We start from the raw sequence: 17,847 nt of genomic DNA on the forward strand, positions 1-17,847 counted from the left end.
CTGGAGAAGCTGTTGAAAGGATGGTGTCAGTTAAGTTCTGTACAGACTCATCAGTGCCACTTTGTGGTGGAGCAATTGGGATGGTAGCTGAGGAAAAGGCATCCCAATCTGCATTAGTAACGGGCATCCAAATGAGTGACATTGAAGAAAAAATAAGACAATCAGAAAATTATTGTTGTCACTCAAATTGTTGTCAACCCCCGAATGAATGGGGGAGGGGGGGGGGGGGGGAGAGAGGAGGAATCCAGGGCTATAGATGGAAAGATCAACGGTCAAGAATTTGCCGTGTGCCAAACTAAAATGTGTCGCAGCTCCAGTGTTGTGAAGGCAGAGATTCAGCTCCGCCAGTAGGTCTCCAACAATCCTGCTGAAATCAGTAGTCACAATACCATCCCACAGAGGGTTATACATGTTAAAATCCCCGAGTGAAAGAAGGCCTGGAGCTGTTGAAGGAGAGCAAGAAGAGCAGGAAGCATAGGAGGCCAAATGGACATAGATAAAGATTGCATATCGTTACTGCAGAGTCTACACGGATCAGAACAACGACCGCTTCCTGTGCAGTTTGAAGAGGACACCAGGAACTAACAATGTCCGCGCAGACCAACAGGCAGACGCCATCAGGGGCCTTCAAATGGCTGACCCGGTTCTGGCAGAAGGCTTGGAAAACCATGAGGAGTCAGTAAATAAGTACCAACTAAATGAGAGTCCTGCAATACAATGTAAGATACAGAGTAGAGGGAAAGAAGAGACTGCAGTTCTGGAAGGTGATGAGAATAACCACTACAATTTCATTGGAGGAGAGTAGTAAAAGAGTCTGGATGGACGTTGAATGAGGCAGAAAGAATCATTTGCTGTGTCAGTGTCCATCACAGGTAAGGACAAAGTGACATCCATGAATATAAGATCGGACCCTGATTGAGAGAGAGGGGGCGGCATCCCCTGAGACAGTGGACGGTAGGGGGGGGGGAAGGGGCCTTTGACTTGAGACTTACGCATCTTCTTCTCTTTTGGAGGGTGAGAGGAGGTGTGGTCGAGAAGACAGCAAGTTGCAACATAAACATCAGGATCTGATAGAGAATGAGTGACCTTGAGGCCCAGAGAGCATGGGTCCCACGTCCGACTTGTAAGTAACAGGCTTCTTGTCCCGGATGTGGCGGAGAGGAGGGCCTCCTAGAGGGAGCCCTACCCTCGGTGGGTGCCAGAGAAAGCACTATGACGTGAGTGAATGGGAACCACCAGGTATGAGGAAAGGGAAAGGGGGGGGGGGGCAGAATGGAGGTAAGGAGGAAGGAGGACAGAGGAGGAGCAAAGGACACAATGGAAGCAAGGACAAATATTAAAGATACAGGATGAAGACAGTCGGATTTCAGTTGGGCCTCAGAGCAGAATAAGTGGTCTGGAGTTCTGAATTCCAGAATCTTCCTTTCTTTTTTATAGATAGGGCAATCAGGCAAATGAGAAAACTGTGGGCCGGAACAGTTCATGCACTTGGGCAGTGCAGTCACAGTCACTGAAAATAGGAGTCGCCTCACATCATGACAATGTGACCAAAACAGATACACCGGAAACAGCACATGGGAAGTGGAATATAGGGCTTGACGTTGCAATGATAAAACCCTAACATTGATTTTTTCTGTAAGTGTATGCCCCTCAAAAGCCAGGATGAAAGTGGCGGTATCAATGCCACTGTCCTTTGGACCACTCTGTACTCGCCAGACGAAATGAATGGCATGCCAGGTTAGTCCCGAGTTCCCTCATCAGATTGAAAAAGAAGATACTTGGGAAAAATAATGATCTGGGTCACATTTGAGGACTGGTGATGTGTCATAAGCACTCACAAGCACAAAGGGAAGCCAACTGACTGGCGGAAGAGGTTTTAATCAGCAGGGAGTGATATTGCATCTTATTAAGAGAGTCAGCTTCACCAAACTTATCTTTGATGTGTTCTACAAAAAAGAGCGAGTTTCACCCTCAGCTAGCAGGCCTGGTCCTCCTCTCACAGCATGACCAGGGAGGGAAAGGTTAAGGAAGCAAAGGTAGGAGGGGAGAGAGAACCGTTTCTATCTGAAGAGATAGCAGCGGAAGAGTGGCCAGAAGTATGGAGCTTGACACACTTCATATGCAGTCTGCTCTGGAACCACCCACTCTGACTGGGAGCTCACCCCATGGTCACCACTCAGCCGCAGCAAATGCCAACTGGCACAGCAGTTGTTGCAGGGAGTTCCAATGACCCAAAAAGATGAGCAACCACTGCCAGGCATACACAAGGCAGTGACAGTTCAGGTCCCAGAAGTGTGATGCTTGTGTTGTCAGGGGGCTCAACCTGATAGTTACATAACAGCCCAATTTGGGAGGGATTTCTTCCCCAAATGGCTCAAATTACAGAAAAAATTTAGAGAGGGAGGTCAAACCCCAAAATAGACCAGAAAATGCCAAGAAAAAAGGGACAGGGGGAAACACGAGACAAGATCACAAAGGAATAGAAGAACTGAAGGAATAGCTGGCACATTGTAAATGGAAACACCAAGGAAGAAAGATCTGGGGAAATGGAATGCAGCCTGAGAGAGAAGGGAGGCTGCAATAGCTTTGGGCCCCATGTGTGCCACATTTGTACCTACAGCACAGCTGTGGGCCCCCTACGAGGTAAATGAAGATGAGATGGGTGGTATAATACCGCATAAAGAAGCTGAGAGAGCAGTGAAACACCTAAGTCAAAACAGGCAACTGAAGTGGACAAAATTCCCTCAGAATTATTACGATCCTTGGACAAATGTACTGTTTCAAAACTATTCCACCTGGTATGCAATATATGTGAGACAGACCTAATACTCTCCCATATCAAGAACAAGGTAATAATTCAGTTCCACAAAAGGCAGTTGCTGACAGGTGTGAATACTACTGCAAAATACTGACATGATTTAGAAAGTTATCTTGGGCTGTTCGAGTAATAGAAAGAGGGCCACCACATCATCTGCAAGGGAATAAATTACAATGGGTGTCCCAAAGGACCCACTACTGTTTTTATTTTTGTACATTATCTGCTGTTTTATTTTAATCAGGAGGCAGAATCTGTCCTGTTTGCAGATGATACAAGCATCAACAGAGAAAGTATGAGGGACGATCAAAAAGTTTCCATCTGAGGATGTTGCTGTAGCATAGTGTAACTCTGATGCAGGTATATAAGCATCAACATGTAGACAAGGAAATGTCATCTATGGTCATGTCATTACCAAATGTGACCAAACAGAACGAATGCAATGCTGCTGAAGGGCAAACACAGGCAGACATCCACTGCAGAATGAAAAGTGCATAGAAGGCACCACGTCTGTCGAAAAGCACCATTGGGGAATGGTGCACCAAGTGCGGTGCTGGATGTGATTTGACACAAGACACCAGTCAATCTGGAAGGCCAGCCTCATCCATTATGGATGCCAACACAAGTGGGAGACACTCTAGCATCCCCCCCCCCCCCCCTTATAATCGTGATCTGTTCTCATGCAATCATTACAACTTTGGTCTTTAAAAAAAGGTCTTGAAGAGCTGACAATTCTTGTCGGGCAAGGACGTGCACCAGGCAGTTACAGACTTTCATGCAGCAGGGCAAGGTGTTTTACCAAATGAGTATCTTCAACCTCGTGTTATCAGAGGGATGATTGCTATAATGCTCACAGAAATTTTGTCAGATTCGTGTTCTGCACAGTACAGCCTTTGATCAGAAACTTTTTGATCAACCCTTATAGTGAATGATGTTTCTGTGAAGGGGGGGAAAAAAAGTTCATCCAGTTTTGTACTGCCAAAAATATCCCCCATACTACTAACCAAATACACCAACAAGAAATAATGAACAGGGTAGAAAATTGAAAGTTCTTAGGTGTGCATATTGATGAAAACAAACTAAAAAAAACACGTGGTAGACCTGCTAAAGTGTTTAGGTTTGGCTACTGTTGCCATAAGAATAAATAACAACTTTGGGGCTACAGAAGCAAGTTAGCATATTATCATTCATTGATTTCTTACGGGATAATATTCTGGGGTAACTTCTTGCTTAGCCAAAAAGTAGTCATTGGACAAAAGAGAGTAATTAGAATGTTTGTCGAGTTCATGCAGCTGGGAATATTAACCACTGCTTCACAGTACATTTATTCATTTATGAAATCTTTTATCAGTAATCCTTCTAAGTTTGAGACTACCAGAGATAGTCACACATTTAACACAAGAAAGGAAACTGATCTGCATTACCCTTAAATGAATCTAATTTTGGCAAAGAAAGGGGTGAAATATGCAACTATAAAACTCTTTGACAATCTACCCATGTAAATAAAATCTGTGAGATACAATAGAAGTGTTTTCAAATTTAGATTAAGGAGTCTTGTCCCGAAGAACTCCTATACAATAGAGGAATTATTAAGTGTAGATAATTAGTTATTAAAAACTGAAAACTATAAATGGCCTGCATGCAGTAATATCAATATTATTACTTTTTATTTAGTCATATGCAGGTGTTCTATGTTTGTATTGTTGCCATGTCAACACCATAATGTTAATCAGGAATATGATATACGTAACAAGTGACTGACTAACTATAGAAGAATGGAAAGATTGGTCAAAGTTGACCCTAGCGAAGATCGGATTGGATTCTGAACAAATGTGGGCAATATTGTATCCTATTATCTCATCGTAGGAGTGAGATTCAAAGAAGACTAACCCTCATTTATAGTATTTGTAGATTTAGAGAAATCTTTTCACCATGTTGCCTAGACAACATTCTTTGAAAGTCTGAAGGCAGTAAGGACATAATGCACAGAGTTGAAAGGTTATTCATGACTTGTACAGAAACCACGTTATACGAATCAAAGGAGATGAAAGGGAAGCAGTAGTTGAGAAGGGATTGAGCCAGTGTGTACATTGAGTATGTAGTAAAGAGAAGGGAATTAAAGTTTAGGGAGAAGGAATGAAATTTGTTTACTGATAACATTTTTCAGTATTTCCAAAACAGTAAAGGATTTGGAGATTTAAGAGAACAGAAAGAATAGTGTCTTGAAATGAGGTTCAAAAGAAGTAAAAGAAGGATAATGGAATGCAATAAAATAAATTCAGATGATGCAGGTGGAACTTTATTTGAAAATGAGACATTAAAAGCAGTTGATGAGTTTTGCTATTTGGGCGGCAAAATACCTGACAATGCTGAAGTAGAGAAAATATAAAATGCCGACTGTCAACAGCAACAGAAGTGTTTCTAGAAAGGAGAAATTTCCTAACTTCAGATACAAATTTAAATGTTTTTTCTGATGTATTTATCTGGAGTGTAACTTTTACAGAAGTGAAATGACAACTATATACAGTTCAGAGGAGACGACAGAAGCCCTGAAATGTGGTACTACAGAAGAATGCTTAAGATTAGATGGGTAAACTGGCCTGAAGAATGCTTAAGGTTCGATGGGTAAACTGGATAACTAACGAAAATATACTGAATTGAAATGGGAGGAAAATTTATGGCACGACTTGACTAAAAGAAAGGTAGGACACATGCTGGGGCATCAAGGAATTGTCGGGGTTTGGTGATGGAGGCAAATGCGAAAAGTAAAAATTGGATCAGGGTACTGGATTAGGAACTATGACACTGCAAATAGTAGATGAATTTTATCGTTTGGGCTGCAGAATACCTGACGATGTCAGAAGTAAAGACAAAATGAAATTGGGATGGCCAACAGTAAGACAAGCTTTTCTAAAAGAAGTTGACATTCAAAAGTGAAATGCAGGCAGTAAATAGTGCAGACAATAAGTGAATACAAACTTCTGATATATGATGCTATTAAGAATGCTGAAGATTAGATGGATGGGTTACATAACTAATAAAGCGATACTGAAAAAAAGAAAATTTATGGCACAACTGGAATCAATGAAGGGATTTGCTGATAAGAGACGTCCTGCTGCATCATGAGGATATTCAATGAGGGAAATATGAGATGTAAAAATTGTAAATGGAGGCCAAGGGTTGAAAACAGTAAGCAGGTTCAAGTGAATGTAGGCTGCAACTGTTATGGAGAAATGAAGTGCTTCCACAGGGCAGACTAGCCTGGAGAGCTGTGTCTAACCAGTCTTCAGATTGAAGACCACAGTAACAGGGAAGGGTACTGGGTGTATCATTTTTGAGGGAATCAACCCAGTAGTTGAGTAGTTGGTGAAAATCATGAAAAACCTAACTGTGAATGGTCCAGTCGGGAACTGAACTCTTCTTATCCTGTGAAGAAAGTCTGAGCTGTACATTCAACTTAAGTGAAATACACAGAAATGGCTTAACATTATTGTATTATAATGTAATTCCAGTCATAAATTAACTTAAAGCATTTAATTACGAGTTTTCACAAATCTATTCTTTAAGGGAGTAGAATGAGATGCCCGGCAGAAAGTACTTGATTCGGTCTTTAACTTCACTTCATCATCGACACTACATTTAACATGTATGTGTGCTCATGTATCCTATTCATTTCTGGACTAATATTAACACCATGGAAGTCTTTGTAGAGGTTATTTTTGGTACCAGTATTATATAAGGGATGCTGAAAAGAAATGCCTCTGAATTTTTTATGTAAAAACTTTTAAGATTTTCAAATTAAACAAATGTTATTAACATTCTATAGTGAGGTGACGAAAGTCAGGGATATCAATATGCATATATAGAAATGGCAGTAGTAGTGTCACACAATGTGTAAAAGGGATGTTCGGCTATTTGGAAACCATCTGCAGCTATTCATATACTTCATGTTCCCACACAAGGATGGAATTTTTATGGATGACAATGCACAATGTCACTGGGTCACAATTGTTTACGAGTTGTTTGAAGAATATTCTGGACAACTCGCGAGAATGATTTGGTCACCCAGATAACCTGACAAAAATCCAATTGAACATTTATGAAACATCAGTTCGTTCACAAAATCCTGCCCTGGAAACACATTCACAATTATGGATGGCTATAGAGACAGTATGGTTCAATATTTCTGCAGGGGCTTCCAACAACTTGCTGAATCCATGTCATGTCAAACTGCTGCACTATGACGGGCCAAAGGAGATCTGACACAAGGTTAGGAGGTATCCCATGACTTTTAGGCACTTCAGCATACATCTTTATTCTTCACGTCTACATATTTACAGCCCTCTATTATCACTATAAGGCTCCAAACTGTAATATGCAACATGGTAACATGTAACGTAGCTTTGTCAGTGACAGAGAAACAGCGTGCTGTAATCTAGTTTCAAACTTGAAGAGTTCATCCACACATGGAGCACCCCCTCCTTCAACATGACAATGCCACACCACAAATGGCCTGCAACCTCTACAGCAATCTGATGTCTTGGGTTCACTGTCATCAATCATCCTCTATACATTCTTGAAGTGGCCACATTCGATTTTTGTCTGTTTCCAAAACTTAAAGAACACCTTTGATGACTTCACTTTGATAGTGATGATGTGGTGCAAGCAGAGGTGAAGTTGTGGCTCCATCAACAAAATAAAAAATTCTACAGTGGCCGTATCAACAAACTGGTCTCTCGTTCGGAGAAATGTGTTCATCATCAGGGTGACTATGTTGAGAAGTAAGTACGCAGACATGAAGAAGAAAGATGTAGAATGTTGATAATGTTTGTTTTATTGAAAATGCTTTATGTTTTTCACATAAAAATCTCTGAGGCATTACTTCTCAGCACACCTTTGTAAGCATGCTTTGTGAAATTCCCTTTGTCATTACCAATGTTTCTCTCTTCACAAAAAATAGTGAGAACCATGGAAACAACACTAGGACCAAATCTGGAAAAGTTATTAAACTACAAGGAGATGAAATACAAATCTTGATATTTGCCGACAATATTGTAATCCTACCAGGGACAGCAAATAACTTGGAAGAGCAAATGAATGGGATGGATAGTGACTTGAAAAAGATAACAGGATGAGAATCAACTAACAGAAAATGAGGGTAATGGAATGCAGTTGAATTAAATCAGGCAATGTTAAAGGGATTACATTAGGAAACGAGACACTAAAAGTAATTGACGAGTTTTACTCTTTGAGCAACAAAATAACTGATGATGGCCAAGCAGAAAGGAATAAAATTCAGACTGGCTACAGCAAGGAAAGAATTTCTGACAAAGAGGAACTAATTAACATTCATTTTAGTGTTTAAGAAGCCTTTTCTGAAGGTATTTGTCTGGGGAGTAGCCTTATAAGGAAGTGAAACTTGGACAATACGCAGTTCAGACATGAAGAGAACAGACACTTTTGAAATGTAATGCTATAATAGAAGAATGAGGAAGGTTAGATGTCCATATCATGTAACTAAGGAGAAGGTATTGAGAATTTATGGTGCAACTTGACTAAAAGAGAGGATCAGTTGAGAAGAGACATTCTGAGGCATCGAGGAACTGTCAATATGGTATTGGAGGAATTGTGTGTGGGTGTCTGAGGGGGGGAAGAGGGTAAAAGTTGTAGAGGGAGGCCACGGAATGAATCCAACACACAGGTTCAAATGGATACAGGTTGCAGTAGTTATTCGGTGATGAAGAGGCTTGTATGTGACAGACTAGTGTGTAGAGATGCATCAAACCAGTCTTTGGAGGATTTAAAGCCACAACAAACACAATATGCTTATGCGTGTGCCCACACACGCAAAAGGATGCCAATGAACATTTTGTCCCAACAAAAGTTGTTCCCCAAAAAAAGATCTGTTGCCCCTAGCCTTCAAAACACCCTGTATATCTATACTAAGGTAATTGCCAAAATACTTAATTTTTAACAAGCATTTGCAGAATGTTCTAGAATTTAAACTAGATTTAATTCTTATAACATACTTTTGTATTAAAATACTATCCTTGCAGCTTGAATTTCCCCAGAAATGATTCTATAGCTCATTTCTGAATGGAGACATGCAGAACAAACCAGTAGCTTAATTTTTAAATTGTTTATAGCAGTAACAAGTCTAATACATAAGACACACACACACACACACACACACAGCCGAACCAATGTGTTTCATTAATTCTAGACAGCGGGTTTCCAAATTGAGTGTGTTATCTATCTGCAGTCCCACAAACTTAACACTTTCTACTTCTTGTATTTCATTATTTGAGAAAATTATTTTATAGCTTTTGAACTATGTGTACTGCGTATAGTCAAAATTCAATATTAATTCCTTTGTGCTGATCATCTCTTGATATTTTCAAGCATTTCATTAAGGGGTATAGACTGACACAATTTGTTATTCCTATACTTGTATAATCTGCAGAAAGTACAAAATTGTACCTTCTATAACTGTAAGTGGATGATCATTTATGTATATCAGAAGCAATACAAGACCCACATTACTTTGTTTTATACTGTTGTTTGGAATGTATAATAGACTGTGTGAGTGCAGCATCAAAAGAAATAGCATTCCTATTGTTTACTGTAGCTAAAACCTTTGAAGGCCACTACAGTCATTGTTCTTTGTAGTGGACCATGATACATTCATCTTAGCTCTGAGGAAATCCAAAAATGAGTCCAAGAACTTTATTTTTTGGTGGAACAGGACGTACCTAATAGGAACTAATTTATAGTGAATCAGTATATGAGCAAGGCGATTCCAATTAACTTTGGTAACAAAACCTGTCATTGTCACTCAAAATTTCCATCCTTTTCACTAACGAGATCCCAGAAACTGAACTTTCTTGTTGATTGTAAATGTTCTTGAACCTCTGTGGCTGCATACATTCGTCAGTGGTATTAGAAAGGCATCAGCTACTTCTGCACTTCACTTACATTTGTTGGTGGGACCAGATACTGCATCAGGTTTCATTGATGCTTATAATTTTCCACAAGAATACAAGAGCTCTATGAAGATTATTCGTCCATTTTATTAGTATCAGTGACTGCATCTTAAATTGTTTATAATTTAATCCATCTTCCATTAACAACTGAAAGCCCTCCACAATACAGAGGAATACCATGTGAGTGGGTGGCAAATTGCCACAAAGAGTTTAGCTGGAAGCTCCCTTTTCACTATAGCTGATAACCCACACACCATTTCTCATATAATGCACTGATGTCTCTGGTATTGGGCCAATACCCTCCTAGCATGCTGCAATCATTGCTTGAGGTTCTGGACCAGTATGGGAGGTTTTAGCAACTAATAAACTAGACAAGTTCCAACTGCCCACAGAGCTGAGCACAAACTCCAAACTGAAACCTTACAAAGTAATCATAGTGGACTAACCGATTCAGAAACTGTTTCTAATCCTAGAATGCTTTCTTAAATATGGTTACAGTTTATGGGTTTCATGAACTCACTGAATAACAGATGTTGGAGTTCTGAAAAATTTCATCAGTTACAGCAAAAGCTTCTGCATGGTGTGAAAGCACGACTATGGTGCGCAATTAGTGCAACACAATGATTAGACCAATCTTTTTCCACAGATCATAACTTCTGATCATTACGTGAATACACTACTGCAACCTTTCTTCAGAGGACTAGCAACTAATGAAAATACCCACAGTTATTTCGTGCAGGACAATGCAAGAGCACACCCTCCCAGTGTGTATATGATAATTTTACAAGTTGTTTTTGATAAGACTTCTTTCCACGGCTTCTCCTACTTTGTCTAGTTGATTCCTGCTTAAGATCAAAACACCAACTGCCGGCCATAGTGCCACACAGTGATTGCAGCCTGCTTCGGCAGTGGGGGTTGAAACAATGTAGAGACCAGACATAGCTGGGAGGGGGAGGGGGTGGGGGGGGGGGGGGTGGGGAAGGTCCAAAATGGTATCAACACTACATGGAAAGTACATACGAATTACTAATAACACTAACACAAGTAACACAATGGACACAACACATGTAAATATCTGCACGTTGTGCTGCACTGCTCAAGGGAAATTGATTCTTAGTCATCCTGTACGGCAGCTGTAATGTTCTTCTGGGAAAGGTGACTTCCTACTGCACGAGTGCTGTTCGATTTTCAGGTTACAGACAGACTGTACCTCCCCCCCCAGCACTTCTTTTCCTGCTCTCCTATGTGAATAGAGAAAACAACTTCGCTAAGCATGTGTTTATATAGTAGAGTTATCTTCAGTTTATTAAATGACTACTTATCTGCAGTTGTCAAGTAGGCATTAAATAAACTATGTTCCTGTGAGTTTAATTTATGAGTGTGATATTGTCAGTGGCCTATGTAGTGTTGGTGGGAAAGGGACTGGATTGGTAAATGTGGCATTTTGCTGCTGTCTATTGCTACAGCATACTTTAAAGTTGTGTAATTGTGTTGTTGTCACCTGGTGAGAATTAATGAATGACCAGAAAGATACTTCACTTCCATTAACATTAATTGTGAGACTACACAAGTCTTTTCCATTCAGGAACTGCTGGCGCTTTTACAGTAGGCTGTACTGAGTGGAGATACCTAACACACATCCACAGCATATCTTGCAAGGTGGGTGTTAATATGTTTGATGGAATATGACTGATCATGTTCAAGTCTGGAACAGTAATCTGCTGTAAAGCACTGATTGACTTAAGTTCAAATACCTGAAATTCTATAACACTTAAGTGACTTATTTATGTTACAGAGGGAGGCAATTTAAGCCTCTGGTCCTCTTCTGAAAGTTGAATATATGTTGGCAGCATGTTACACTTGGAAAAGGCTCTTCAGTGTGGTAGACAGTCGACAGCTCCAGCTGTTGAGCTTTTTCATATAGTTTCATATAGTTTCTCACAACTGCAAATAAGTACTCAATAAACTGAAAATAATTCCACTATACAAACACAAGCTCAACGGAGTTAGTTTGTGTACCCACATAAGAAACTGAACAGGAAATGAAGTGGGGTATAGTCTGTCCATAAGCCGAAAAGTGAACAGCACTTGCAGTAGGAGTAGTTGCCTTTCCCAGAAGAACACAACACATGTCTAAGAAGCAAAAGAAATTTCGTATTTAGCAGTGTAGGACAGTGTGCAGATATTTATGTAGATTCTGTCATATGCATTACTGTTATCAGTAACTCATATCTGCAATCCTTGTAGTGTCAACACATTTTACGCAAAATAAACACACTCAGGGCATGTCTGCATACTGCATTGTGGTGTGGTGTGGAAGGTCTGTATGATTGTGTGAAACATCCTGCAGTTGTTTCTTGTGATGCAGTAAGGTAGATGGAGTGGGGAATCATTTGTTCAACCTTCAGTTTGCAGACCTATAACGGAGGGGAGTGCATGAACACAATCTGGTTACCTACCTTCCCTTGTGCTTCTACCCCACGCATCCCCCCCCCCCCCCCCTCCATTCTGTTACATCCACAAAACACAATTTATCCCTCAACAGAGCTTTACTACACTTAGATGTGGTACACATATTTAATATCTGTTTTTAACCCACCTAATTTAAGAACAAACATTAATTTTAGCTATACTGTTAGAACAATATTTTTAATAATCTGCAATTTTTCCATTAACTGCAATGCCAAAACTATTAGTCCCAGAGAAAAAATGAATAGGACCTTTTTTTTAACAGGAAATTTAATGTACTTTAATTCTGTGCTGGGAAACATTTTTGCTTTGAGCCACTGTTTTTGAGTTGTTACAGGGAAACATAAAAAGTGACCTTTAAATGCCCAAACCCCACCAGTCAGGATTTTTAGTATGTTGTTCATGACACTCCCTCCCAGCATTGTACAAAAATTTGTGACTATGACCCCCCCCCCTCCATTTTTTTCCCTTTGTTGACTGGACTATAATGGTGATGCCAGGACCACATATGTCCTTGGACTTTATTTCATTTCATTACAGATAAATGTCATTCTCATGCATTTCAGTACCCTCTGGATATATAGTTGTAGCAATTTTCAAATACAGAGTTGTACATCATTGCCAAAAGTTTTTAATTAAAAGATTCCCTGCAACTCTCATAACCCATGATTATAGCAGGTGGCTGTGAGCTCTATAAGCGGGTCGACAGAAGCGTCCGATCCCACGCGTCGGCTTTGACCCATGACGTAAGGGTGTTGTCATGTGTAACGTCATGACGGCGCGGAGTTTGGTTTGAGTGTGGCTGTCTCCAGCTCTGTTTCATCTTATTTTATTTACTTTTCTGATCTGTTCTATCCCGTGAGATTTTTTTTTTTTAGAAAGACAAAAAACACTAATCAGCTACTGAAGCATCTTTATCTTCTATGGGTTGCAGGGGTTACGACCCCTGGGGAGGTGGGTGGGTATTCATGCATGGCTGTCTTCAGTTACACATTGTAGCTACGCAAGGCATCTAAATTTGTTTACATTTAGTTTGCCCCCCACCCAAAACACCCCATTTGCCGCACTTGTCCCGTTAGTGTCATTAGGCTTCTTGTAGAAAGTGTGTGTGTTTGTTTTTGTTTCCGCCATATTTGTGACGTCATGGGTCAAAGCAGACGGGCGGGATCGGACGCTTCCGTATTTCCCTATAAGCAATACCAAAGAATAGTCATATGTTTTCTGCTATGTCTATCAATTGTCATTTGTTTTATACAAAACATCTGAGGCAAACTTAGGTACTAGACTCAGCACTCTGTGGATTAACTCTATAGTGCAGATACACTAATAATACAGATATTATGGAACCATGGTGTACAAAAACTCTTGGTTTCTCACTTACTGCTATTAATTTCAACACAATGTGCATTATGGAGCCAAACATCAGTATTTTGTCCTACCCAAAATAATAAATACTTGATAGTGAAGGCCTGGGTCACATATTAGGTAATGTAAATGTGCCAATATTACCACCAGCTCTCAAACAAGCATTTTAAGGAGAGAATAGTCATGATTATGAATCTTATTTGTTGTGTTAAACAAGTAAGAGGGATTTTTACATCATGAAGACAAATTGAAACTTTTTCTATGTGTGTTTATAGAGCAGGCATTTACTCTGTAGCTCAAAGGCTGCAGAAGCTCTTACCATTTACCAAGAAACTGTCTAAACCTTACCTCAGTAAGACATTTTGAACTGTGTATGCAATATGGAACTCAGTATGCGGGAACTTGGACGGCACAGGAATGAAACGAGTATTCATACCACACATGAAAGCGATTTGAATATATGGAAAAATAAGTAAAAGGAATCTTGCACAAATTGCTTCGAAGATCTAAATATTTTGATATTTTCATCACTGTATATATTCAAGACCATTGTGGCTGCATTAGGAGTTGACACAAAACTAGAGACCAATGAGATTGTTCATCCCCATAAAACAACAAACACAAAACAACTGTGGTGTATTTCACATAGACTTCAGATTTTTTAAAGAGATCCTAAACACTCCAGTATCAAGTTAATACACGCTTTGCAAGGAGACTTAAAAAACCTCAAAACTGAGATGATGTTCCCCGCAACCCTACAAAAGTTTCTTATAGAAGAAGAATTCTATAGCATGGATGGGTACATGAGTAGACAGTGAACAAAAATTCATCCTGTGAATAATAAATTTTAATACCACATTATGAGAAACTGGCATTAGAAATTAGTGTTAGAAAGTAAATAAGAATTATGACCACTCGTGTACAATATAAGATACTATTATGTCACAAAATTGTATTGTTTCAACTCTGGTATTGTAAGTTATTATGTAATGCTCATAGCTATGCACTATGTAACATTGTTTATATAATATACTGTGCAAGCAATTATATATATTTACTAGGTATGCTATTATATGTATATATTTTCTTGACTGTAAGCCTAATGACATGCCCTAAGTCACAAGCACATAGTGTACAAAAGGTAATTTATTGAGGGGGGGGGGGGGGGGGGGAATTCGCAAACACAAATCACCTTTCCACCCCACTACATATTCCTAAAGTAACATATGATGTTAGCTGATTTTTGGAAATGCAATAGGAACAGTATGAACAGAATAGGTGGGAAGGACGGCCGGAGGGGGCAGGAGGTATCCAAATTCCAGCCTGTCATTCAGTTTTAAGATTTCTGTCATTTCGTTAAATCACTATATGAGTATGCCAGTAATTCATTTAACATGGATACAGACAATTTCTTCTCAACATCCTTCTCTAATGTCAAAGTCTTTGTGTTTTGTTTTTTTTCCACAAAGATAATTACCAGTTTTGTTAAATTCCTATGCACAACTACAGCTGTGAGATTTGTTTCATGATGGGGTCTTCAAAACAAACTGAACAAATATGGAGTTGAAAAATTTGGTCTCCAAAGGGAAAAAGAGGTGTTAAGGTAGTACAGGAAACTTGAAGTTAATCACTTTAAAACTCAAACTATATACAGTCTCTGCAGCAGAATTACTCCGGGTAGAAATGTTGTATAATCTCAGGCTGTGAGCAGCGCAACCATTCAATCTTTCAGCCAGCAACTGAACAAAATTGACTAGCATAACACTGCCTGTGGACCATCACGTTTAATTAAACTACAACCATATTTACAAAATATTTATTGAGTTATAATCATGCAATGCAGTTAGGGTAATGTTTACTATATTATCTTTTAGTTGTCATAATTTCATTTACTGATTAGTCAGAGAAATTTCAGGTTACATTTGAAAATATATTTTATGGCCTTAAGACTTTTAAAAACGTTACAATGTCACTGGCAAAGATATGTTAATAAATGATGCTATCATGAAGAGTGCACAACATTCTGATTTAGTGTTATGCTTTGAACATGAATTGCCAATTCAAACTGCATTTTTTGATAATCCTTCTGAACCAGCTATATAAAACTATGCTTTAGACCTACAATCATTTACTTGCAACTAAAGCTTACAAAAAAATACTGCCTAGGCAAACAGTTTACTGATTTACCTTTTAGTGGGTTTTTTCCCCCTGGTATACTCAAGTTGACACAGTTAAAAATAAAAGGCAGTCATCTTTTGTTGTAATGCACTCAAATATAGAATGAACAATAAGAAAGTTTTTTGGAACACAGGATAGAAAACAGTTATGTCAATGAAATTTTAAAGTAGACACTAGCTGTTAGCAAAAGTGGGCTTCAAAGATTTTTCGAAAGTACACACAATCCTGATGTTTTCAGATCATCTATTGTTCAGGGAATATTTGTTAGTGAGAGATCCGTAAAACATGATTTAATTGAATCACTAACTAGAATTAAACTAACGAATAATCTCAGACATATGATGGAGTTTAAAGGATTAATTTGGCACGTCTCACTGATGATCTGTATTTTGTTAAGATCTGTTATGTCAACACTGTACTATAGGTGGAGGGCGGGGGAGGACAACAAATGAACGTGTTTCAATTTTCTTTGCCTCTACAAATATTGTCTTACCTTGAAACTGGTGGAGTGTATGAGAAAGACAGGAATCTGTTCCAGAACGGATCATTTGGCGATATATTCTCCGATCCAACAAAACGCTGCAAATATTCGTTTGTCGTTATATCACCGTGTCTGCTTGACGAAGTTCCCATTTTATTGGGTTTTCAGGCAAATGTTAGCACTGAGTTTTTCACTGAATATTTCACTTGAACCTTGGTTTCTTGCGACGAAGCGTCACAGCCAACCAAACATTCACCTCCTCCGACGGCGAATGTTGCCACATATCAACAATAATGAAAAGTTCAATGCTAGCGTTAACTAACACATTCTTTTCAACTAAACTTCTTACACAGCCCTACGAAACGTCACCGGCCGACACAAATTTGTACGACTTCGATGCTCGACGGCATTTCATTGAGAAAACGCGTGTCTGACTGGAACCAACAGTAAAACTCAACTAATAAAATTTCTTTCTAACCCACAACATCCACAATATATACAAAAAAGGCACTTCTACCTATGTACACACTGGTTTAATTTAAACGCTTGTCATCTGTTCCGGGCAAGCCTTGGAAACGCGTCAGTCATCTTTGCCGACGTAGACTAGCTGGACAGAGACGTACAATACTCGCCACATGTTGCCACGCACGTAGGTAGGAGGCTGTGGTCGATGGGGAGAAGTGTATACGATCAATTTATGTAATGATGATTGTTAATACAGGTTTTGTAGTTCTACGGTTGCGTAAAGCAAAAACGTCGACGGAAGCACATTTTGACTGCATGGATCATATCTTACAAAAGTAAAATTAGGTAAACGTCACGTCTACAACGAGATCATTTTATGCGAAACACAAACATGAATTACATGAATTGGAAACATCTGTAGATGGGACAAGAAAGCGACTGGTACCTGCCTAGAAGAAGCATTCCATCATTCGTCGGTTGCGATTTAGGAAAACTAATGGGAACCTATGTCAGAGTGGCCGGACGTGGATTTAAATGGCGCGTCTCGCTAATACGAGTCCAATTCTATCGTATTAAACACTGTTATATTTCGATCGTAGGACCGTAAAGGGACTGTGGCGAAATAGGCCCATGCCAAGAACGAAGGCACAGAGAGGGTGCAAATACTGACAAAGAAGACGATATAAGAATTAACCGTAAGATTTAGCCCCACGTGATTCTGCCTGTGCGAAGATGCCCTACACTCGGCTTGAGACTGTAAAAGTACGCTGTTATAATAGTGTCATTCAGTGCAAGTAGCATCACAAAGAAATGACTCCTACTGTCTACTGAATAGGGGTCACATGGGCTCCGTGTCAACAGTGCGCTCGATGTATAGAGTTGCCGCATACACAGCTAGCTCATGTTCAACACTGGATATTTTGCTGCTGATTCGCTGCGGTGTGCTTGGTTTCAAAGGTTAGCCATCGGCCGCTGAAGCAGTTGTGTTATTTGTCAGAAGCCTTTCGATCTAATCCGATATCTGACAACCGGCTACAAGAGTGAAAAACTTTGTAAGTTTGAGTGATTCAAAGTATTTGATAGAATACCGG

At 39.5% G+C, this 17,847-nt stretch overlaps 1 protein-coding gene across 2 annotated transcripts in view; it reads right to left on the reverse strand.

The window, feature by feature from the left end:
• LOC124556450 (dymeclin) overlaps positions 1-16,891 on the reverse strand; it is a 161,639-nt gene extending 144,748 nt beyond the window's left edge. For both annotated transcript variants that reach the window (XM_047130402.1, XM_047130401.1), the window contains exon 1: positions 16,304-16,891. In XM_047130402.1, the coding sequence (XP_046986358.1) occupies positions 16,304-16,443 (140 nt within the window). In that variant the 5' untranslated portion in view covers positions 16,444-16,891. The remainder of the gene's footprint in view (positions 1-16,303) is intronic.
• Between the last annotated feature and the right edge of the window lie 956 nt (positions 16,892-17,847).

The sequence above is a fragment of the Schistocerca americana genome, chromosome X, assembly GCF_021461395.2.
Source record: "Schistocerca americana isolate TAMUIC-IGC-003095 chromosome X, iqSchAmer2.1, whole genome shotgun sequence".
Lineage (NCBI taxonomy): Eukaryota > Metazoa > Arthropoda > Insecta > Orthoptera > Acrididae > Schistocerca > Schistocerca americana.